The sequence below is a fragment of the Callorhinchus milii genome, unplaced genomic scaffold (assembly GCF_018977255.1).
Source record: "Callorhinchus milii isolate IMCB2004 unplaced genomic scaffold, IMCB_Cmil_1.0 Scaffold3, whole genome shotgun sequence".
Lineage (NCBI taxonomy): Eukaryota > Metazoa > Chordata > Chondrichthyes > Chimaeriformes > Callorhinchidae > Callorhinchus > Callorhinchus milii.
The window spans coordinates 17,009,130-17,033,775 of record NW_024704744.1 but is presented as its reverse complement, the minus strand read 5'-3'; the positions used below and the strand labels follow the sequence as shown (position 1 = coordinate 17,033,775).

The 24,646-nt window shown below is 40.4% G+C and overlaps 1 protein-coding gene across 1 annotated transcript in view; it reads left to right on the top strand.

The window, feature by feature from the left end:
* nbas (NBAS subunit of NRZ tethering complex) overlaps window positions 1-24,646 on the top strand; it is a 122,699-nt gene that overhangs the window by 83,544 nt on the left and 14,509 nt on the right. The window contains exons 42-47 of the mRNA XM_042332778.1: window positions 2,501-2,751; window positions 5,248-5,582; window positions 10,991-11,209; window positions 16,130-16,332; window positions 17,776-17,865; window positions 17,980-18,175. Of these exons, the coding sequence (XP_042188712.1) occupies window positions 2,501-2,751; window positions 5,248-5,582; window positions 10,991-11,209; window positions 16,130-16,332; window positions 17,776-17,865; window positions 17,980-18,175 (1,294 nt within the window). The remainder of the gene's footprint in view (window positions 1-2,500; window positions 2,752-5,247; window positions 5,583-10,990; window positions 11,210-16,129; window positions 16,333-17,775; window positions 17,866-17,979; window positions 18,176-24,646) is intronic.

Below are 24,646 nucleotides of genomic sequence, written 5' to 3'. Positions count from 1 at the left end.
CAAATCTGCTTCTCTACCGGAGCAGGATTCTATAGTCCAGTTAGGCTTCCTTAGCCTTTGGACCGCCATTGTGCCTCATACTCCCCGGCCTCCTTGAAATGATCTTCTGGGCCCCCGAGGTTTGCGGACCCCTGTTTGGGAACCCCTGGTCTAAAGCACTGTTAATAACTAACCAGCTAGTGTGGCTGATTCGAGGGACTTTAGGAGCAGATCAGTCACTGGGGCTAGGATTTTTTTCGCCATTTGCTCCTGTAAACAAAGCCCTAATAAGTAGCATAATCCTAGTCGGATAAGTAGTTGGAAACTTTCAACTGTTTGCAATGGTAAGATGTGTGATTTTAACTGGTTAAACTACAGTAGTAGCCCAATACTTACTCTAAGATCCCCAAGCCAAACCTGAGCCTAAATTCTGGGAATGGGTAATTAGAGCCTGCATTTTGTTCCAGACAAAATGAAAACCATAAATATACAGATTTGGTTTTGAACCTCTTAAGGACGGTGATGGGTATTAAACACCTGTCTAAATCAAGGAAGACACCTGTTTGTGGAATATGTAACAGCTGCCCATTCTGTTAAAACCACCCTTGTAAATGTTTCTTGATAAAGATAGAATTATTGGATACAATTATCATTCGTTTCCATGAAAGTTTCATCAGCTAATGCTTTCAGCCACTATGCACCGAAACTCTGGAGCACTCTCCCTCAAGTCTTCCACCTTGCCCCCTCTCTCCCCTTTTTCAAGCTCCATCTTAGAAAAATATGGATTAATAAAGGACAACCAACACGGATTTATTAAAGGCAAATCATGTCTAACAAACCTGATAAGAGTTTTTTGATAAAGTAATGGACAGGGTGGATGAAGGTAGTGCCGTTGATATAGTTTATATGCATTTTCAAAAGGCGTTTGATAAAGTGCCACATAAGAGACTTGTAAGCAAAATAGAAGCCCACGGTATTAATGGGACAGTGGTAGCATGGATACAGAACTGGGCAGGAGACAGAAAGCAGAGAGTGGTGGTGAACGGTTGTTTTTTTTGACTGGAAGGCAGTGTGCAGTGGTGTCCCCCAGGGTTCAGTATTGGGATCACTGCTGTTTTGATCTATATAAATGACCTGGACTTGGGTATCGGGAGTACAATTTCTAAGTTTGCAGATAATACTAAGCTAGAAAAGGTAGTAAACCACAAGGAGGATAGTAGCAGACTGCAAATGGACATAGACTGGTAAAATGGGCCGACATGTGGCAGATGAAGTTTAATGTGGAGAAATGCGAAGTGATGCATTTTAGGAGGAAGAATAAGAAGAGGCAATATAAGCTGATGGTACAATCCTAAAGGGGGTGAAGGGACAGAGAGACCTGGGGGTCATATAAGTAAATCTTTGAAAGTGGGAGGACAGGGAAATAAAGCTGTTTTAAAAAAAACATACAGGATACTAGGCTTTATAAATAGGGGCATAGAATACAAAAGTCAGGGATTTATGATGAACCTTTATAAAACACTGGTTAGGCCTCAGCTGGAGTACTGTGTTCAGTTCTGGGTACCAAGCTTTAGGACGGATGTCAAGGCATTGGAGAGGGTGCAAAGGAGATTTACCAGGATGGTACCAGGAATGAGGGACTTCAGTTACCAGGAGAGGCTACAGAAGGTAGGATTATTCTCCTTGGAGCAGAGAAGATTAAGAGGAGACTTAATATAAGTTTCCAAAATTATGAGTGGATTTGATAGGATGAACCAGGAGAAACTATTCCCATTGGCAGGTGGGTCGGTAATCCGAGGACACTGATTTAAAATGGTTGTTAAAAGAAACAGAGGGGAAGTGAGGAGAATTTTTTTCACACAGCGAGTTGTTCGGATCTGGAATGCATTGCCTGAAAGTGTGGTGGAAGCCAATTCGCTAACAACTTTTAAGAGAGAAGTAGATAATTATTTGGGGAGGACAAGGTTGCAGGGTTATGGGGAGAAAGCAGGGGAGTGGGATTGATTTGGATAGCTCTTTTCAAAGAGCGGGGGAGTGGGATTAATTTGGATAGCTCTTCTCAAAGAGCCAGCACAGACACAATGTGCCGAATTGCCTCTCTCTTTGCTGTTTGATTCTACGAAGACCTTCCTCTTCGACCGTGCTTACGGCCACCTCCCCACACCCGGCTCGGGATCAGGCTCCGCCACTGTTAAACGCTTTGAGATGCTATTCTGCGTGGCGGGCGCTGTATAAGTGCTGTCGTTGTTGTATTGGTTAAATCACCAACTCACGCTGCAGTATTTCTAAATCAGTTACCTTTGAGGGTGATGTTGTAAATCAAGAGGCCACACGTATGACTGGGTTAATTTGTTCTTAAGTTGGCCTCAGGACATGATGCTTCCTGTCGTCTGAAGTTTGTTTACTTATCGTTTCAACGCTAAAGATTTGCTCCATACATCTTGGGTTATGTCACTCCAGCCAATTGCAAATTTCTCATTTTTAAATATGTTTTTTTTAATCTCCAAACCCAAATCAACAGGCTTTCAACGGCAGAAATTGAGGGCAGAGTCCAGGCTCTTGAACTTTTTGCCACATTGAAAACTAATCCGGAAGCATTTCTTGAGCACATGACAAAGTATGTTTATCCAAGTATTGATGGTGTGGATCACGTGAGACTGCTTTACTACTTTACCCTGTTGGAAAACTGTGGTTGTACAGAATATGTAAAACACCTCATTAAGCCAGAAATTCACATAAGGCTGCTAAAGAAGCTGAAGGTTGTTGCAACTGGTAAGTCACCCAACTATTCAAAGACAAACGTATTGAAGGCTACATTTTATTGAGGGGTGTGGTGAGAAGATGGATAGGTGAGGTTGAGAATAAAAACTGCTATGTTCACCATAATATCCTTTTCTATTCCTCAGAAAATTTTATGTGCGCAATAAAGTCATTTAAATTCTCGTAAGCATTATGATAAAAATGGAAGGTTTCACCAGTCTTGTAGTGTGGAAGCAGGAAGACCTACTTATGGAAAGAAGGATTCTTGTAGCAGTCAGACTTAGTGCGCCACAGATTATGCAATGTGTGACATTGAATGACAATGTTAGTATCTGTCCAAATAAAATTGGTTAATTAATGGATCAAGACATCAGGAACTAATATGTAACTTGGGAAAATATTATTTAAAATAGTACTTGTTCTTAGATTCATTCAAGTTTAATATATTTTTGATTCTCTATTGATTTTAAATTCCGTTTTAAAGTATTAAACAGTTAAAAAGATAGAAAAATAAATGCTTTTTTTTGTTATCATTCATCCATCACTAGATTTCAACCAAAATAGTCAACCAGGTGAGGAAAGCCATTGTCCATTTAAAATATTTGGAAAGGATTGGATCAAAGAGGTTCAGAAATTACTGTAAACATTATAATAGCTCTTGTGCATCATTTTGGAACTCAATAATTGTAAGGTAATGGATATTAAGTGAATGAATGCCTACTTAGTGAATGGAAAGATTTTTTAAAAATTTGAGTGTGTTTGTTGACCATTCACTAAAAGTATGCATCATTGGGAAGCTCATATCAAGAAGTACCAGCATGCATATAAAGCCATTTAATTATGTTAGAACTGCTTACTTTAATCTTGTACAGCTCATTGGTTAGGCTACATTTAATTTTCATGTATAGTTTTGGTCATCTTGTTATCAAAAGGGCTCTGCTCCATTGGAAAGAGACTGAAGAAGAGCAACCAGAAATGACTGAAGACCTTAAAACTAATTTATGAACTGATACCCATGAAATTGAACTTTTTGTTGTCGCTTAAAAGAAGATTAAGATAGGACATGGTCCAAGTCTTTAAATTCCTGAGTGGCAGAGATAATGTATATATAATCAGGCTATTGCATTTAGAATGATCAGAGAATCAAAGAATGCAAGTATAAAATTAATGAGCTTCAAGCAAGACTAGAGATCAGAATGGTTCTGTGTGTTCTTCCAAAATATAAAATAGACGCTTGGCAAAAGCAGTTAATAAACTTGCAAACTGGATAGATATTGGGTTAACATAAGAAGAAATTTTTTTTAGATAGAGATCAGAAATATCTGATTAAACACAATGTTGCAAGGACAGTGGAAAGGGTTCAATGTGGTCAGGGTTCAGTGATGTAAATTAATGTTAGATCAATACACTAAAATTATGGAAAACTTTATTAATTAGTTGTCTCCATTATGAAATTTCATTCCATTACCCATATTGGGATTACTCACAATAAATAAATCTAATAATCCTTAAATTTGATATAGTACCTTTCATATTTCAAAGTGCCTCACAACATATACTGTAAAGTGTAGTGACTGTATTTTGTAGACAAAAGCAGCAGCCAATTTGCACATAAAAACATCCCACAAACAACTGAAGTGTGAAGTGACAAATTTAATTTGGGGTATTGTTGGCCAGGACACCGGGAGAAACTCACTTCTCTTTTTGAATACTTCTGTGGAATCTGTAATACCTGCCTGAAGAGGCAGAGGGGCCTAAATTTTAACATCTCATGCAAAGGATGCTCCAACAATGCAGAATACTCACAGTATTGCATTGGAGTGTCAGCCTAGACAAGCTGAGTTTACAGTACCTACATGAGGCTTGAACCCACAATCTTCTAACTCAACAACAAATTTATATAGTACCTTTCACATTGGGAGGACATCCCAAGGCTTTCATGTCAGGAGGACACCCCAACCAGAGACAAGATTGCTACCAACCGAGCCACCACTGTCACTATCGGTTATGTAGTCGGTTCTGAAGATGTGACGAATACTGGTCATCATAGGAGCCCACCATCTGTGACTAAATTGCATTTGCTGCATTAATCATGGTAGAAATAGTCTTAGGAAGAGTTTGCCCAAAGCTGAGGACTTAGCTAGGAGCAGCATTTGATTGAGAGTGGGGCAGATGGAAAAGAATTGACACTTAATGGTACCAGTCAATTTTATTTTAATTTATTGGCTTCTTGTGTAAGCCACTTGAGACTAAACTCTGGGTGAGGTTGTATACTTTGTAGGAGGGAGAAGGATATAAAGATTCCAATTGTCTTCAAAGACAAATCTCTTATAACTTTTGTCTTGATAGATTCAGGGTAGGTTTGAAACATAAAGAAAAGCGCTCCAAGATTTGGTGTTTGATAAAAACAACCATTGAATTACGGGTACGGGCTTTAGGATGTAATTTAATATGTTTGCCTATTGTACTGAAATCCTACTGCTTTGTGTTCCATGTGTTCTTTATTAGACCTTAACTATAAAAAGCTGACCGATGGAGATGCTGATCCTTTGGAACCATTGCAGCCAGTTCTCACCAGCCAGAACATCTTATCTATTTCTAAACTGGCACCCAAAATTCCTGGTAAAGATGGAATAATGCTTTCCTCAAGCTCCATTTATGCAACGTGGCTTAGTAAGCTTTTCTGGAATGGAGACCCTCAGCTTATTAAAAAGCAACCACAGATAAAGACCGAATGGTTAAATGCCTACGACACGTGTGCAAAATACTTTGACAGGCTTTACCCTACAGACATTGTCGGATTCATAGATGGCATCACTTTCTCGGCTAATGCAGTGAGCAAGGTAATGAAAATGATCTATTTTGAAAAAATAAGTTTGTCCAAACTAAAATTTAAATTACTTGTAATTATTTTGGGACTATAGACAATTAAAAAAAAAATACATTTGTAAGAATATCACAATGCAGAAGTCTACATATCTAATCTCATAGTATTGTAAATGTTTTAAAGATCTATGCTATTTTTCATGAATAATGCATACTACCAAATTTTAGCAAGCTAATGAAGATGCTTATCACTTTACATCTAGATTTTATTGGGGAAACCTTAAGGCCTTTACTAAAATTGTTAAGGATTGCATTAAGTATCTGCGGCATAACTCTGAAAGGCTGTTCAAAAATTCTATTTATTGTTGTCTTTAGGACATGCAAACATTTAGTAAATTTGTGCAAACAGAAGCACGGGTATTTCAACGTGCCAAACCATTGCACAGAACTTGAATCTATTAGCATTTTATTACATTAACATTTCAGCTCTAAGACTGTATGCATCAGCATTTACTCCACAAGGTTACCCGGCCAGATAATAATGTATTTAGGTGCTGCAGATGTTCTGCATAATTAGACAGATTTAACCTCCTCAGTTTCCTCTCTCTTTTCCATTTTTTTTAAAAGAGCAGGAGCGTAAAACAATGTTTGGAGATTCCAGTCTATTAAAGTGAGCAAAAGATTATTTAATCCAACCTAAAGCCTAATTTTTGTATTGAGTTTAATATTCCCTAGACATTACATTAAATATCAGTAGGTTTACAAAGTATTAAAATGGATTTTTTAAAAGATTCATCTAATTTCCTTCAGCATTCCCAAGTGTTCTTTTAAAAATTATACAAGAAAAACTCCAGCACACTATAAGGTAAACACGAAATTGATATGGCTGCTGATCAACAAAAATAGCACCACATTAATGTAATCTCAGGTGTCTTAAAAAAAAATTTTTTTTCCTAATTGTGCATGACCTTCTGTCCCTTTTTACTTTGATAAAGTAAAAAGGGACAGAAAGTCATGCACAATTAGGAAAAAACATTTTTTTTGGTTAATGCTGTTAAAAAATTGTAAAGGCATTCAGGAATTATGCCTGTATTGATTCACACAAATAATAGTACCTTCTTGGGACGTCCTCCTGACGTGAAAGGCGCTTTATAAATGGAATCTTGTTGTTGTTGTTGTTATTCATCCCTTTTTTGGGTGACATAACTTATCCGTGTAACAAAGCTTTTTACTAGATTTAGCAATGTGGTCCTTGGTATTTCATGTTGCTAAGTCGTCGTCCACTATGTCTCAATTCAGAAAACAACAACTTGCATTCATTTAGCGCCCTCCATGCAGTATAGCGTCTCAGAGCACTTAACAGTGGCAGAGCCTGATTCCGAGCCGGTGGGGAGGTGGCCGTAAGCACAGTCAAAGAGGAATGATTGGGGAGTGAGGAGGTCGGAGAGGTAGGGAGGTGCCAGGGAGTGAATGGATTTGAACACGAGAGTGAGGATCTTGAAGTTGATCCGTTCGATGATGGGGAGCCAGTGGAGCCCGACCAGAACTGGTGAGATGTGGGTACAGAGTTTGGTTCAGGTCAGGATGCAGGCGGCAGAGTTTTGAATGAGCTGGATCTTGTGAATAGTGGAGCTGGGGAGACCAGCGAGGAGCAAGCAGGATGTGACAAACACACGCACGAGTGTTTTGGCTGCATTTGGGGTAAGTTACAGTCGGAGGCAGGCAATGTGGTGGAGGTAGAAGAAAGTGGTCCTAGTCAGAGACCGGATGTGGGGGAGGAAGGACAGCTGGGGGTCGAACCAGGCGCCCCTAAGTTGCGCACTGGTTTGGTGAGTGTAAGGGAGAGCCCAAGGAGGTTGAGTTTAGATCCGCAGGAGTGAAGACGTTGACGGGAGCCAAGGAGCATGGCTTCCATCTTGTCCATGTTCACCTGCAGGAAGTTTACACTCATCCAGGCCTTGATATCTGTCAGACAAGCTGATAAAACATCAGTGGACCTGGAGTTGGTACTGGAGGAGGCAAGGTAGATTTGTGTGTCATCCACATACATGTGGAAGTTTACCCCGTGTTGGTGGATGACATCGCCCAGAGGGAACATATAGATAAGGAAAAGAAGAGGGCCAAGGTTGGAGCCCTGGGGTGCCCTGCAGGTCACCGGGCAGGGGCGGGAGGAGAGTCCATTTGCTGAGATGAAATGGAGGCAGTTGGTTAAGTAGGACTCGAACTATGTGAGTGCGGTCCCACTAAGGTAGATGAGGGAGGAGAGCCAATGGAGGAGGATGGCGTGGTTGACTGTGTCAAACGCAGCAGAGAGAACAAGGCGGCAGAGGAAGCCCTGGTCGCAGATAGAGAGAACGTCATTTGTGACTTTGACAAGTGCTGTCTCTGTGCTGTGGGCAGGGCGAAAACCAGACTGCAGGGGCTCATGGAGGGAGAGTTGTGACTGAAGTTGACCTGCAACAATGTGTTCCAGGACTTTGGCAAGGGAGGGTAAGTTGGAGATGGGAGTGTAGTGTGCGAGATTAGAGGGATCGAGGGTATTTGTTTTGAGGAGGTGTGTGATGGCAGTGGTTTTTAGGGGGAGTGGAACAGAGCCTGAGGAGAGAGACTGGTCGACAGTGTCGGCCAGCAGGTGGGAGAGAAGGGGGGAATGAATGATTAGGAGCTGGCTGGAGAGGGGGTCAAGGTAGCAGGTGGTGAACTTCATGTGGGTGATTGTGGTTGAGAGGGAAGAGGGAGAAATGGGGGTAAAAGAGTATAAGGAGGGGGAGTGTCAGGATCCGGGGCGGAGGGAGAAGGCTGTGTGGATGGTCTGGTTGGGGTGGAAGGGGATATGGGGTGGTGGGAAGATGATTGCAGCCAAGCAGATGTTTTCAATTTTTGAGGCAAAGAAGTCTAGGATCTCTTCGCACTTGCTATTTGACATGAGGATAGAGGAGGCTTGAGGGTAGTAGCACTGAGGTAGTGATGGACGGTGGAAAACAGTATTGGACTCTTGACATAGACTTTAGCCAATTCAACCAATTTATTTCATACAAATAATGATAATTGTTGTTTCTGATGTAGCACCTATAACATTGAAAGTTCTTCACAGGTAATTGCTGACAAGTAACTATCAATTCTCAGGCAAGTTCAGCAGCCAATTTGGGCATAGCAAAGTCCCACAAGCAGCATAAAGTGAATATCCAATATATCTGGAGGATTGTTGGACAAAACACTGGGGAAAAACATACTTTTTCCAAATAGTGTCATAACTGACACTGCAGTGCAATAATATTAATCCTTACATTTGGTATAGCACTTTTCACATTGCGAGGCCGCTTCACAGCATATACTGCAAATTGTGTGTTTTTGTCGGCAAACACCCACATCATGACATTGGTTAATAATGTCTATTACAGGGAACAATATGCAGAAGCTCACACTCCACCCAGCATTGCTGAGTCCCATTTTACAAAGAGTTGAATTGGTTGAAACCCTGAGTTTGTTTTCAACGTCAGTTTTTGTAGCTGCATCTTTTGGATTTTTTGAAGTTCAGAGCAGCAATGCATATAAGCTCAGTGTTGCTTCAGCAGCCAAAATGCACTGGCTTTTCACCTGCTTTACTTGGTTGCACATCCTGAAATTGACTTACTGATATTGGGTTGGCGTTGCACCAGTAATTAAACTAACTGTTTTTGTGCATTGCATTATCTCCAGCTGTTATACTGAAGTAGACAGTGCAAGCAGAGGGTCACACTGGTGTTTTGCAAATGTCTGGTTAAAGGACGCTGATTTTCAAAGAGTTATGTTACTATAAACTTAGTGTTCAATTTTACATTATCAGGTTGAACCTAATGCTAAATGTAATAATAATAAATAATAATACTTGTATTTGATATAGCACCTTATCACATCTTCAAGACATCTCAAAGTGCATTGCTGAATATGCTGTAAAGTGAATTGATTGCATATTTTGTGGGCGAAATGTACATCATAACAATAGCATAAACATCTAATTAGTTTGCAAAATATGGTAGCCCATTGCAGAGCAGTACTGTAGAATCATACAATTATACAGCAGAGAAGGAGGCCATTCGGCCCATTGTGTCTGTGCCGGCTCTTTGAAGAGAGCTATCCAAATCAATCCCACTCCCCTGCTCTCTCCCCATAACCCTGCAAACTTGTCCTCCCCAAATAATTATCTGCTTCTCTCTTAAAAGTTGTTAGCGAATTGGCTTCCACCACACTTTCAGGCAATGCATTCCAGATCCGAACAACTCGCTGTGTGAAAAAAATTCTCCTCAAATGCCTTGACATCCTTCCTAAAGCTTGGTGCCCAGAACTGAACACAGTCTCTAGCTGAGGCCTAACCAGTGTTTTATAAAGGTTCATCATAAATCCCTGACTTTTGTATTCTATGCCCCTATTTATAAAGCCCAGTGTCCCGTATGTTTTGTTTAAAAACAGCTCTATCTCCCTGTCCTCCCACTTTCAAAGATTTACTTATATGACCCCCAGGTCTCTCTGTCCCTTCACCCCCTTTAGGATTGTACCATCAGCTTATATTGCCTCTTCTTATTCTTCCTCCTAAAATGCATCACTTTGCATTTCTCCACATTAAACTTCATCTGCCACATGTCGGCCCATTTTACCAGTCTGTCTATGTCCATTTGCAGTGCTACTATCCGCCTTGTGGTTTACTACCTTTTCTAGCTTAGTATCATCTGCAAACTTAGAAATTGTACTCCCGATACCCAAGTCCAGGTCATTTATATAGATCAAAACAGCAGTGATCCCAATACTGAACCCTGGGGGACACCACTGCACACTGCCTTCCAGTCAAAAAAAACAACCGTTCACCACCACTCTCTGCTTTCTGTCTCCTGTCCAGTTCTGTATCCATGCTATCTTCATCCATCCTGTCCATTACTTCATCAAAAAACTCTTACCAAGTTTGTTAAATACGATTTGCCTTTAACAAATCCGTGTTGGCTGTCCTTTATTAACCCATATTTTTCTAAGTGAAAATTTATTGTTTCCCGGATTATAATCTCTAGAAGTTTCCCCCCTACTGACATTAGGCTGACTGGCCTTTAGTTCCTGAGTTTATCCTTCTGCCCCTTTTTGTACACGGGAATAACATTTGTACTACAGGTTGAAATGACAAGCAGTGATTTTATACCTCCCACATTTTCATCAACATATTGAAAGTAAATGACAAAGAAAACATTGGCAAATTCTATGCAAATAGAAAGTGATATTCAGTACTTACTCTCTTTTTGACTGTTGTATGCAATTTTCTCTTTCAACAAGCCAATGTAGGGGAAAAGCTTGCAATCTGTTTAAATTAAAGTTTCCACAGACACAAACTCCCAATTCCCCCTCACCCACACATGCACACATATTGCATTCACTGATGTTCTTTAAATCCGTTTTATTTCAGCTGACTGTTGAAGTCAGGTTCGAGATAACTAAAAGAACAATAAAAGCAATCAAACAGATCGGAGAGAAGCAGCTGAAAAGGGGACCAGAAGGCAGCATCCCACTTGCACTGAATTCTCAAATCAGCTATAAAGAGGCTTTGGATCATCTACAGCAATCACTAGCTCATCTGGAAACTCTCAACCACAGCTTTGTTGTCTCCTTGAAGGCCAGTGACCAGGTAAGCCTAATCCTGTCCTTCACAGCCAACTGCACTATATTCACCTTCTATGAAAAGGTGACTTGTGTTACCCACAGGGCAGAATTTTTAATCAGAGCTCCTTGTACTCAAACTGGATGCTGTCTGTGGCAGAGAATTAAATGATTTTTACATTTGTGGATGTAATGATAGCATTATGGCCGTTACAATGAAGGTCGGAGAGTCAATTCGCCAACAATGTCGCTGATGCATTAGAACGTAAAGTCCCTTCGGCCACATGGCGTTTCTTTTACTGCAGAATTATTTATTTTTTATATAAAATTTAGTGTGTTTTTTATTTTTATTACCATTAGCTATTTCTTTTTGCTTCTGGTCTCAGCCTCCTCATGCTGGGTTGCGGTTCAGTGGGCTCCTGTACCTGGCTGAAGAAGTCATTGTTCATGTGTGAGCCTTAGCAGTGAGTGTTGGCAGGCCACTTTAATGTGGAGAGCGTCACAGACTAGCCTAATCTTATCTCATCCAGCTGCCAAACACACACACAAACAGTAGAGGATGATAATAATAATAATAATCCTTGCATTTGATATAGCGCTTTTCACGTCAGGAGGATGTCCCAAAGCGCTTCACAAAATATACTGCAAACTGAATTGACTGTATATTTGTGGGCGAACGCGGCAGCCAATTGCGCACAGCAGTGTCCCACAAACAGTCGTGGATCGAAAATGCCCAATTTATTATTATTTTTGGTTTTGGAGGGATTATTATTAGGCGTGTGGAGTAAGGAAACTTGCCCAAGGTCTTGCCCTGTCTGGAATTGAACTCCGGTCTCTCACTTGCAAAGCGAGTGCTCTAACCACTGAGCTACAGGACTCCACTATGAAGATGAAGATGATCCAAGAGCAGTAAGCCCAGCTGTACTTTAATAATAATAATAATGCTTGCATTAGATATAGCGCTTTTCACGTTGAGAGGACGTCCCAAAGCGCTTCACAGAACATACTGTAAAGTGAATTGACTGTATATTTGTGGGCGAACGCAGCAGCCAATTGCGCACAGCAATGTCCCACAAACAGTCGTAGATTGAAAATGACCAATATATTATTGTTTTTGGTTTTGGAGGGATTATTATTAGGCTCTGTGTGGAGTAAGGAAACTTGCCCAAGGTTTCGCCCTCTGCCTGGAATTGAACTCAGGTCTCTCACTTGCAAAGCGAGTGCTCTAACCACTGAGCTACAGGACTCCACGTACTTTCCCTTCCTAACCCTGGAAAGGCCAGGACCAATTGGGACACTGCCCCACATGAAGGCCTCTATATTGTTCTATAATTGTTTAAGTATTAAAAATGTGCTCAATTCTGGTGATAGTAATAGTGAAAGGAATCCTGGATTTTGGGTTCTCTGTCTGCTGATTTAAATTAGCAGATCTCCACATACTTCTTGATGATATTGGTCATGAGGTCTCCCTATAACATGAATCTCATTTGGATTAAGAGTAGAAAAGTTAATCCTCACACATTCTTACTCATTTTAATACAATACGTATTCTTAAACCAATTTAATCTCATCCTTATGTAGTTTTGGTGCCACTCATCTGCCATTAGCACCATCATGCATCACTATATGGTACTATTATAGTAATAATAATCCTTGCATTTGCTATAGCGCCTTATCTTGTCATTGAGACATCTCAAAGCGTTTCAAAGAACATGCTGTAAAGTGAATTGACTGTATATTTTGTGGATGAAACCATTGAATCTATTGAGTTAGTTTTCTGATTCCCTTGATAATATTTCTACATTCCAAATAAAATGGTTTTGTGAATTTGTCTAATATGATAGTGTGAGGAAGGATGACTTCATTCATTATTGAGCTCAATAGCTAGAATATCGGAGATGAGGACTTTAATTCCCCATACTAGTGTACAAAAGGAACAGTCAAAGCAAATGTCAAAGTTAGTCAGAGAACATGACATCAGAGAAAAAACTTTTAACGTATTTAGCTTGCAGAAGAAATATACTAAAGTCAAGGACAGTATGGTTGTTATAGTAATCCTCGCATTGTCAAATATCAAGACGTCTCAAGTGCTTCACAAGATATATTGTTATCTGGTATTTTGACTATGTATTTTGTGGGCAAATGTGGCAACCAATTTGCTCACAGCAATGTCCCACAAACAGTCGTGGAGTGAGTGCTAGATCCAAGTCCACAACATAAGGCTGCTCATAATTTAACACTAAAGACTAATTAAATAGGAATATTACCAGCCTTAAAAAATGCTGGCAATATGCTTTTGTGAATACAAAATGCACAATGGTATTGTGATGTGGTTTTTCTCGATTTGGAGCATAGGAAATTGTAGAAGATGGATATAACAACAACTTTCACGTATATCATGCCCTTCACTCTGGGTATCAACGTGAAGCGCTTAGGTAGCATCTCAGAGCACTTAAAATATATCAGTTGTCCTAACAAGTTCATCCCATTTTGGTTATCTCCAAATCCCTCATTCTAACCTTTTCACAGAAAAATAAATGGTCTGTTAAACCGATTTATACTATGCTAGAACCCTATTATTTCACAGTATTTAGAAGTCAAAAAAATTCATATCAGCCTTATTGCAGGGTGCAAATTAATAGTTTCTTCTAAAGGCCCTTTGACAGGCAACTTAACATTTTAAAGTTAAATTATTCATCAGGCTTTTCTCCCCTTTTTTAGATGAAAGGTGTAGAAGTGTATTTGAAAAATACAATACTTAGATTGTGCCCGTCAGAACTTGGTTTTAGGACTGGTTAATGGTCATTGGTTAAGAGGTAATTAATCAGTCACTTGGCTGGAGACACTTTGGGATTATAGAAATATAAGATCCAGTATTATCTAAAACTACTTGTTAGCTATTGCACCAGGTTCTCTCTGGGCACAGTTTGTCTTTGTCTATGCTTTAGCGCTCGAGGAATAACTACTTAAATCCCAATATCGATTCAGTGAAAATTTTTTAATATGTTTAAAGTGCAACCCAGATCAGTTTATGTTGTCTTTTAGACTTTGCAGTTTTTAAAATATTCAGTTTGCATTTTCTAGCAGAATAGTTCTGCCATGCTGGAATGATGCAGGATTCTACTTGACGTGCCTAGAGCAAGGTCAATTTAATTATGAAGCAGGCCTCTAGAGCAAAAATATGAATTTAATGTGATGTCACTAAACTTGCATCTTTGTCCAATAATGCTTGTTTGGTGGGGTGGGCCGGGGGAGTTGGTATGGGAGAGACTTAGAGGCTGTGTTCATGTTACTGCATGCTAAACTATTGAATACTGTTTAGTTCACAGGTGAGTAAGACAAAATACACTGTGCTTCAGGTATAACCTATGTATTTGTGATTGTTAGTATGGTAGAGAACCTTGAAATGCTGGGATGTGATTAGCATCCCCCAAGTGGACTGACCTGATATCTCTTAAATGGGAGAGCACGCTCATTACCATGAATGAAATATTGATCATACCTGATAGCTCTTCATTTTACAGCCAGACCTTATTATAACACAGTGGTTTGGGTACATAAAATCAGACCCGAGTTATGGGCCGTGGTACAGTGCGCCGGCAGGTCGCCAATGACTTTGCCGCTGATGTCATTGGCCTCACTGCGCTTGCACACTGAAAGCCAGCAATTAATCACTTCTGTGATTGCTGGAACTCCTGGAGAACTTTCCTACGCACTATGTGCCAGAGCACTTCTGTTACACCTGCGGATTCAGTGTTGTTTGCGGATGTACAGTATACACAGCATAATGGGGTTCAACTGTATATTGAGTTTTACAATTTCTGCAAATACTATCAACCCGCATGCTCTAAAAGAAACTGGAATCCCCATTTGGATGATAAAAATCCTAATTAGTCAGCCCAGTTCCTAATTGGTTTTCAGCTCAGGCAAACAAAGTATTATCTCGCACCTCTGAATTTTTAAAAATAAAATGAGCTTTGACACTGTAATCCAATTACCAATTAGTCACATGTCCACTGCACAGAACTGGCCAACATGTAGGGCTGCTCTGCTCCCGTATAGAGCTGTAGTTTCCATACCACCTGTTAGAACCATTTATCATAGAAATTTAACTGAAGGTACTTTTTAAACATTGTTTGTGTGCTATGATTGGATAATAATAATCTTGTTGAGTCTTTGCACTGATAAATTTTGCATAGCCCTTCTTTCTGGAATTGCCAAATTATTTGCTGCTCACTGTTAACATACAATACAAAATTACATTTGTAAAGATGTAATGCATCCCAATATAAGCAGGATAATCACTGTAGCATATAGTTTCAGAGGTTCCTTTCATTTTAAGTGGCCTGAATTGCAAGTAGACTGTGATTGACTGTGGTGGAGCATCCCTGCTGAGCTTGATCCTGTATTCACATAGTCTATACGCACAATTCCAGCCATGGTGACTAAATAGTGATTAGGTTGAGGAATCCTGACTCTGTTCCTAACTGTAAACCTTCATTCCTAACTCAGCATAGAACATAGAAATTGAATCTGGTGCCATTCCAGTTTATATAGTTCCAAAAATTGTACAATAAGGGAAATATCCTTGCATTTGATATAATGTCTTATGATTACATCAAAATATCATAAAGGTGGTTCACAAGATTTACTGGAAAGCATAGTATAGTGACTGTATTTGTAGGTCAAACACAACAGTCAGTTTGCACACAGCAATGTCCTACAAGCAACTGAAGTGAACAACCAATTTTATCTGATGAATTGTTGTCCAGGATTATAGGGAAAAGTCTCAGAGAAGCATATTCTACATATAAAGCCCAGTTTGTTTTTAGTAGAAATGACTTGTAGCTTCTCTTTAGATTTGATGCTTGTTTGATTGTTGGTTTCTTGTTCCTCTGATTAATGATTATTAAATAAAAATGTTTTTTAAAAAAACTTTTATTTTTAGGACCAATTCTCAAACTATTACCGTTTGTATGACCTGTCGAGATCGGAGAGAAGTAAGCTACATGAACTGGCAGTGACTATGGTGCTGGATGGACAGGCTCTTAATATCATGCAACAGATGCTGGCTGTGGCTGTAGAATCTCAAAGTGTATCCTCTAAGGCAGTCGTACAAGATGCTGTACAAAGAGTTATAAATACGTTAAGGTAGGTGCTCTGTCAGGTTGCATATACAAGGATTCTGGATTAGTTTAAAATTATTGTACAATGCCAATTCTTTTGTTTTTAAAAGAAAAGCCCTCCTGATTGGCTCGCGCCTGCGTCTTCGCACCTCAGGCGCTGGCAGCATCAGCCTCACTAAGCCAGTCAGGAACCTGGGTATCTTGTTTGACCCTGAACTGTCCTTTCTCCCCCACATCCGCACCACAACCGGCACTGCCTACTACCACCTCCACAACATTGCCAGACTCTGCCACTGCCTCACCCCTCAGGCTACCGAAACCCTCATCCACGCATTCATCACCTCAAGGCCCGATTACGGGAACTCCCTCCTCTTCGACCTTCCCAACTCTTCCCTTCACAAGCCACAGATCATCCAAAACTTTGCAGCTCGTGTACTCTCATGCACCAGGCTCCGTGACCTCATCACTCCCACTCTCGCCCGACTCCACTGGCTCCCTATCCTCCAGAGGATCGAGTTCAAGATCCTTGTCCTCACCTTTAAGGCCATCCATGGCCTTTCCCCCTCCTACCTATCTGACCTGCTGACTCCCTACTGACCTGCCCGCTCCCTCCGTTCATCGGGCTCCGGCCTGCTCCATGTCTCCCGCCCTACCATCGGCGACCGGGCTTTCAGCCTCTCTGCCCCCACACGCTGGAACTCCATCCCACGGTCCCTTCGCCTCACTTCCTCCACTTGCCTACTTGAAGGCCGGTCTCAAGACACTCCTCTTCAATCATACCTTCAGTCACCCTCCCACCTCTCTGCCTTCCCTCGCCCCGACACCTTACTGTCCTCCTGACATGAAAGGCATTCTATAAATGTAATTTTGTTGCTGTTGTTGATTTACTCTTTAAGGATGATTGCAATAGAGCAAAGTAATGTTATAACAAATTCAGGCAAAAAAGATCATTGGTGCATCCAGCTAACCCACTGAATTTCCCGCAAGAATCCTTTAATGTCTGAATTTAATAAACCTGAGTCAATTTTGTTGATGGAACTTGCCCAGAACCGTTCAAATACTTATCTCTTGCCAGACAGCAGGAGTCTCATTTGGCCACAGTTCAGCTTCACAGAGTTAGAACTATGATTGGTGTTGGAGCAGACCTCCAGCATGTTGGCCTCCAACAAATCTGTCTGCCTGCAGTACTGGCTAGTTACAAATTAATTTGAAACTTTCGCAAATTAGAATCCACTAAATTCTGAAGGTAGGTAAATGAATCATATACGGAAAGCTGGTAAACATAGACAACGTAAGGTTTTGAGAACAAGTCCCTTGGATTAGTGTCACAGAACAGTTTCATAAAATTAGCAAGGACTCCTGCTCACTCAATGGGATCAATCAGACTTTTAGCTGATAAATTGTAATAAATGGATATAACAAACGGCTAATTCAAGTCACTTATCATGTTTGCTTTATTTTATAACAGTGATGGCAGTACAGATATACCATCAGAAAAAGATCCACTTCAAATTCTAGAAAGTATTGTCACATCAGTGCATTCTGATGTTGAGGATGGGTAAGTAATAATAACCTTTACATTTATACTGTGTTGTAGGTAAAAATACACCAAACGGATATTTTACTTTTGTTTAAAACAAACTAAATTTCACTTGTTTTTTCATGTTTTTAGGGGAAGGCTGGTATCATCAGATGATCTCTTATCATGGCTGAGACCTTTCTGTGGGGATGCAGATTTGCCTGTAAAACCTCGCATTTATGTACTGCAGATTCTTGAGCAGGCATTTCACCTTGGTGATGAGGACAGCAAATTGCTTGTCCTCTTCAGAACTCAGGCTGTTTTGAAAGCATGCTGGCCTGACAGACAGGTATATCATTATCTTTATTTATTGTGCATTGTGTATAAATACATGCTTTATTGAAATAATATGTTTTTGAAGATACCCAGCAGTGCATTGCCATGGTAATTTAGTTATATAATAGACATTTAAAGCAGAAGGCTGTGATCTTATCTTTGAGTATTATGAAAAGATATGACCCAATGTATTTTAGTTTAATTTGAAAGGGTTATGTTTCATTTATATTCCTGGGTGTGATATCTGTTCTAGTTTGAGATTGAACAAGTGGGCAGATTTATACTGCCCACTAACTAGGAAGAATGTTGCTTTTGTTCTTCCGGGGTATTTTTATATAGGACCACATTATTGTCTGTTCTGAGAATGTCACAGTATTGCATTTCTGAGGTATGATTACTGTGGAGGTAAATTCTATGATATTCTGGTCATAATTGTTTTTAAACTGATTATAAAGGATACTCAACTCTGCTTTAAAACCAACGTATATAAGTTTTATATTCACAAGCGCAACTCTGCCAACTGTCCTAAACCATTCTCTGTTGTGTTGCAGAAAAATGCAATTTGCAATATTGAATCTGGAAAGTCAGATTCTTTTTCCCAAAAGTGCACTTTGGTTATATCAGGATTCTGCTTGGGCTGTGATTTTTGCTTCATACTTTTTCATTGAAATGAAACTCATTGACTCATAAAATGTCACTTGTTTTGATCTGAATTACTTTTTAACAAACTGTCCATATACACTAGATTTGAGCAACTTGGATCAATTAGTAAAACTCTTCCCTCTAGGTTCAGAACGTTGTGGGTTCAAACCACATGTTGAAATTTCAACTTGTAACTACATAGATAATCCAAATCAATACAGGAGGAGCATTGCATCATCAGAGCTGCTGCCTTTTAGATGAGATATTAAACTGATGACCTGTCTGCCAGGTGTAAATAGATGTTAAAGATACCGCTATTCGAAGGAGAAAGGAGTTTCGTACAGTAATAATAATAATAATCCTTGCATTTGATATAGCACTTTTCACGTCTTCTAGACGTCCCAAAGCGCTTCACAGAATATACTGTAAAGTGAATTGACTGTATATTTGTGGGCGAACCCGGCAGCCAATTGCACACAGCAATGTCCCACAGACAGTCATGGATTGAAAATGTCCAATTTATTAGTGTTTTGTTTTTTTGGAGGGATTATTATTAGGCGTGTGGAGTAAGGAAACTTGCCCAAGGTTTCGTCCTGCCGGGAATTGAACTCAGGTCTCTCACAGCAAACCTCCAAATTAATTGGTCATTGCCTTCATGTTTCTTCACATTTATAAGGCGTTTCTAGTGCAAGTAGGTGTATTATTTCCCTTCAAATAGTTATACAGCCTTTCATAAAGAACATAATAATAATCCTTACATTTGATATACTGCCTTTCACATTGGGAAGACATCCCAAAGGGCTTCACTATCAAGTGTAATGATTGTGTATTTTTGCAGATGAATGCAACAACCATTAAGCAAATGATCGATTTGGTGAGGGGGATTGTTGACCAGGACAATCGGAGAAACTCCCTTCTCTTTTCGAATGGTGCCATGGGATCTTTAATATCCACCTGAACAGGCAGATGTGGTTTAACATCTCATCCAAAGCTCCTCCAATAATGCAATAACAACTTGCACTTGGATAGCATGTTCTATACAGGGTAGCATCTCAGAGCAGTTAACAGTGGCGGAGCCTGACTCCGAGCCGTGTTGAAAAGGAAGGTTTTCAGGCGGGCCTTGAAAAAGGGGAGTTAAAGTGGCGGATGAAATCACCCATAATGAGCAGGTATTCAGTGCAGAAGGACAGGCATGAGAATAGAGACGAGATATCAGTGAGCAAGCACCCCATTGCAGCACACTCCCAGCACTGTTTTGGGGTGTTAGTTTAGATAATATGAGTTCCAAATCCCAATTTGGAACTTAAACCCACAACCTCCTGTCTCACAGGCAAGAGTGTTACCATCTGAATCTGGCTATACATGTAAGACTTAATGTTTTGACTTAATAAGGTGCTTTAAATGTAAGCTTTCTTTCAGTATTTTCTGAGTCAGTATATAATGTAATATGGCCTGTCAGCTCTCTACTCCTCTCTCTTTCACCCCACAGTGAAAGATATGCTAATATCAAGAACATCATAGATAACAATGTACATTCATTCCTTTTTTGCTTTTGTTACTCTTTGAATTTGTATGCAAGTATTCATTTAGGTTATCTTCATACTGCAATTGTGAATCAAGCTCATGGCAGTGAGTAATGAACTACAGAATTGGTGTCCTTAATGCACAATTTCCCTTCTTACAATCTGCTAAATCCATTTTTGAAAAAATATGTATCTGTCACCTCATGCTTTAATTATCTGTCCTCTATTCCAGCACAGATCTTTATACATTCAGCCATAAAACTATTTATCTAAGATGTCAAATCAGCAAACCATCTCCACCTACAGTCTCCAAGCTTAGCGCCTGCACTCAACTCTTTTGCAAAAGCTCATAAACGAAAATCCCTTTTCATTCTTCCTCAAAACATGATTCAGGGAGTCTTGGCTTTCCCATGAACATTATGAAGAGCGCTGAATAAATTAAAGTTGTTGTTGTTGTAATTGATACTGTACCAAAGCTTGCTTTTTGCCAGAAGGGTGAGTTTGTCTTCAGAAGTGTTTTACTTCCACGGAGAGCATTGTTATTTTTACTATTCATATTATTTTTAATATTTTTCTTTGATGCGTAGTCTGGCAACTGACTTGAAACCTCTTTTTTTTGCAAAATGGGTAGTAGATTGTGAAATAACTTACCAATCAAAGCTGTTGAAGCAGACAGAAACAACAACTTGCACTTATATAACGCCCTCCACACAGGGTAGCATCTCAGAGCGCTTAACAGTGGCGGAACCTGTTAAGGCTCCGGCAGGAGGTGGGAGGTGTCCATAAGCACGGTCGAAGAGGAAAGGTTTCAGCCGGGACTTGAAAGAGGAGAGAGCGGGGGCAAGGCAGGGGGATTGAGGGGGAGTGTTCCAGAATTTTGGAGTGTAGTGGCTGAAGCCACGAACTCCGATGGTGGGGTGGAGGGTACAAGGGGCGAGCAGGAGGCTGGTGCCGGGTGATGGATTGAGGAGGTCAGAGAGATAGGGAGATGCCAGGGAGTGAATGGATTTGAACACGAGTGTGACGATGAGGATCTTGAAGTCGATCTGTTCGGTGATAGGAAGCCAGTGGAGCTCAGAACTGGTGAGATGTGGGTACGGAGCTTGGTTCGGGTCAGTGTGGGCGGCAGATTTCTGGATTTTTTGAATGGTGGAGCTGGGGAGACCAGCAAGGAATGCGTTGGAGTAATCCAGGTGGGAGGTGACAAACGCATTCACAAGAGTTTTGGCTGCATTTGGGGTAAGGTACAGTCGGAGGCGGGCAATGTGGCAGAGAAAGTGGTCCTGATCAGGGACCGGATGTGGGGGAGGAAGGACTGCTGGAGTTCAAACCTCATGCCTAGGTTGGACACTGGTTCAGTGAGTCTGAAGGAGAGCCCAGGGAGGTTGAGGAGTTTAGATCCGCAGGAGTGAGACGTTGACAGGAGTCGAGGAGTATTGCTTCCATCTTGTCCATGTTCAGCTGCAGGAAGTTTATGCTCATCCAGGCCTTGATGTCTGCCAGACAAGCTGATGAAACATCAGCGACCTGGAGTTGGTACTGGAGGACAGTATAAATGCGGGAACATGATGTGTTTCTGCAAAGAGAAGGGGTTGAGTAATATTTTGTGTTTAAAACATAAGTGTCGGGTACATTATCAGAAAAAGGATGGGCTCTGTGGGCCTAATGGCTTTTTCCCACTGTACAATTTCTTACATACTTAATAGTGTAGGCATGAAATGTAGAGCTTGCTGTTTTCTATCACAGTATCTTGTGAAGAAGCACAAATCTGGGAGAACCTAATGACCATCCCCACACCAGTTACTGAGATTTGTGTGAGAGTATGTAATCTTCTGACTCAGAATGTGCGCACATCAAAGGCAGTTTAATATTTAAATAGTTCTAGGCACTATAAATATGTTTTATGGATTGCAGTAGTACCAGAAGATAAGCTAGCTCGTGCAAAATTTAGGCCTTCTTTATTGAGGCAACCACCAGTTTAAAACATAAGACACTGTAGATTCTGAGATTGTAATAAATAGTTAACAGAATTAAAAATTAAAAGGTCTTCAATTTTCAGTAACCTCTCAGTCTTTATTTGTCGATAGATTTTGGAGATTACGTTGAGTCCTGTAGCTCAGTGGTTAGACCATTCGCTTTGCAAGCGTGAAATCTAGGTTCGATTCCCGTCAGGATGAAACCTTGGGCAAGTCTCCACACGCCTAATAACAATCCCTCAAAAAAACAATAATAAATTGGTCACTTCAATCCACGACTGTATGTGAGACACTGCTGTGTGCAATTGGCTGCCGCATTTCGCCCACAAAATATACAGTCAATTCACTTTACAGTCTATTCTGTGAAGCTCTTTGAGACGTCTAGAAGACGTGAAAAGCGCTATATCAAATGCAAGGATTATTATCATTATTTCCCTCAACCACTAGAGGGAGAAAATGTGCTGTTACAATTCCCTTGATAGGTCTTATCTAAGTTCCTTTGGTTCTGTAATTTTCTAGTTAGATGATGCGTGCATAATTAGAATCCAGAAAATGTCATTTCCATTTAAAGCTTCTGCAAACTGCTTTCTTCTGACAGCCATTAAAATTAAAAATACAGAAGTATGTTCACTTGCATAGTACAGTTTGAGCACTGCAATGTTAATTTGTACAACTATTGATTTTAGTAATTATAAGCTCGAGTTCAGCACTTGCATACAAACATTTTGAATCTGCGCAGCTAATTGGAATTAAGTTACTTGTAGTTCATAATGGAAATGTGTACATAGAATTAATTGGGTGAAATACTAAATGAGCTATGTATAGTTAGTGGCATTTGTCAGTCAGAATCGTGAAATTAGGGATTTCTAAGAGATCTTCTTAAGCTAAAATTCACGCTCAAGGCCCACATGGCCTTAATATTTTGATGGGCCAAATCTTATCCCTAATTTTGCCTAATTTCACCCTATCATCATGTGTGTCTGATCCAGAAAAGATGTACACAGCAAAGAGTTTGCATAATATTTCAATTTATCTTTTAATAGCTAGACCTGTGGAGTCCTGTAGCTCAGTGGTTAGAGCACTCGCCTTGCAAGCGAGATACCTGGGTTCAATTCCAGGCAGGGCGAAACCTTGGGCAAGTTTCCTTACTTCCACGCGCCTAATAATAATCCCTCCAAAACAAAACAATAATAAATTGGTCATTTTCAGTCCACGACTGTTTGTGGGGCACCTCTGTGTGCAATTAGCTGCCAGGTTTCGCCCACAAATATACGGTCAATTAATCTTACAGTCTGTTCTGTGAAGCGCTTTGAGACGTCGAGAAGACTTGAAAACCGCTATATCAAATATTATTAGACAAGGGAATCTTGATTATGTATCACAGAGAAAGTAACCTCCCCCGGTGGGGAAAAGCCGAACGGGTCAGAGCATGGATGTGGGGTTTAAAGGACAGCTGAAAGGGGAACACAACACTGAGGTTCCACATTGGCTCCGTGAGGTGGAGTGTAGATTGATGTAGATTGATGCTGTCAGTGTCTGAGGTGAGAAGGTGCTAAGGGGAGCGAAGCAGAAGAGCTTATCTTGTTAGCATCCAACTGGAGAAAGTTGGCTCTCGTCCAGGACTTGATGTCGGTCAGAGCAGCAGTGGTCCAGGAATCAAAGGAACTTGACCCATTCCTGCAGATAACATTGCCGAGTGGGCGCATGTAGATATTAAAGAGGTGAGCACCGGGGATGAACTCCTGAGAACATGATGTGGAGGAGGGAGAAGAAACCATTGGCAGATCCGAAGTGGAGACCGTTGGGATAGGTAAGAATGAAACCAGGACAGAACTGTGAAGGTGGAGCTGAGAGAAAAGGCAATGAAGAAGAATAGAATGATCAACATTATCAAAGGTGGCAGAGAGGTCAAGAAGGATGAGGAGGCAGAAGTGGCACTGATCATAGATGAAGAGAATGTCATTGGTACCCTAACCATACTCAGTTCTTTGTATACTCAATCCATGCATAGTTTTTGTACCCTGTCCACGCTCAGTCTCCAAGTACCCTATACACGCTCAGTCCTCTATGTACCCTATCCATCTCTATGTACTGTATCTATGCTTGATCTCTTATGTATCCTATCATTTCTTCAGTCTCTATAGTCTGTACCAAAACGATTCATAATTTTGAAAACCTCAGATTCACTCCCGCCCCCCCCAACCCAACATTCTCTGTGCCAGCAGAGACAGTCTCAAGTTTTACTCTCCACATAACTATAATCTTTCATTTCTGGTATCACCCTAGCAAATCTCCACTGCACCTTCTCCATGACTGATAACCTTTCTGTAATAAGCTTCTCAA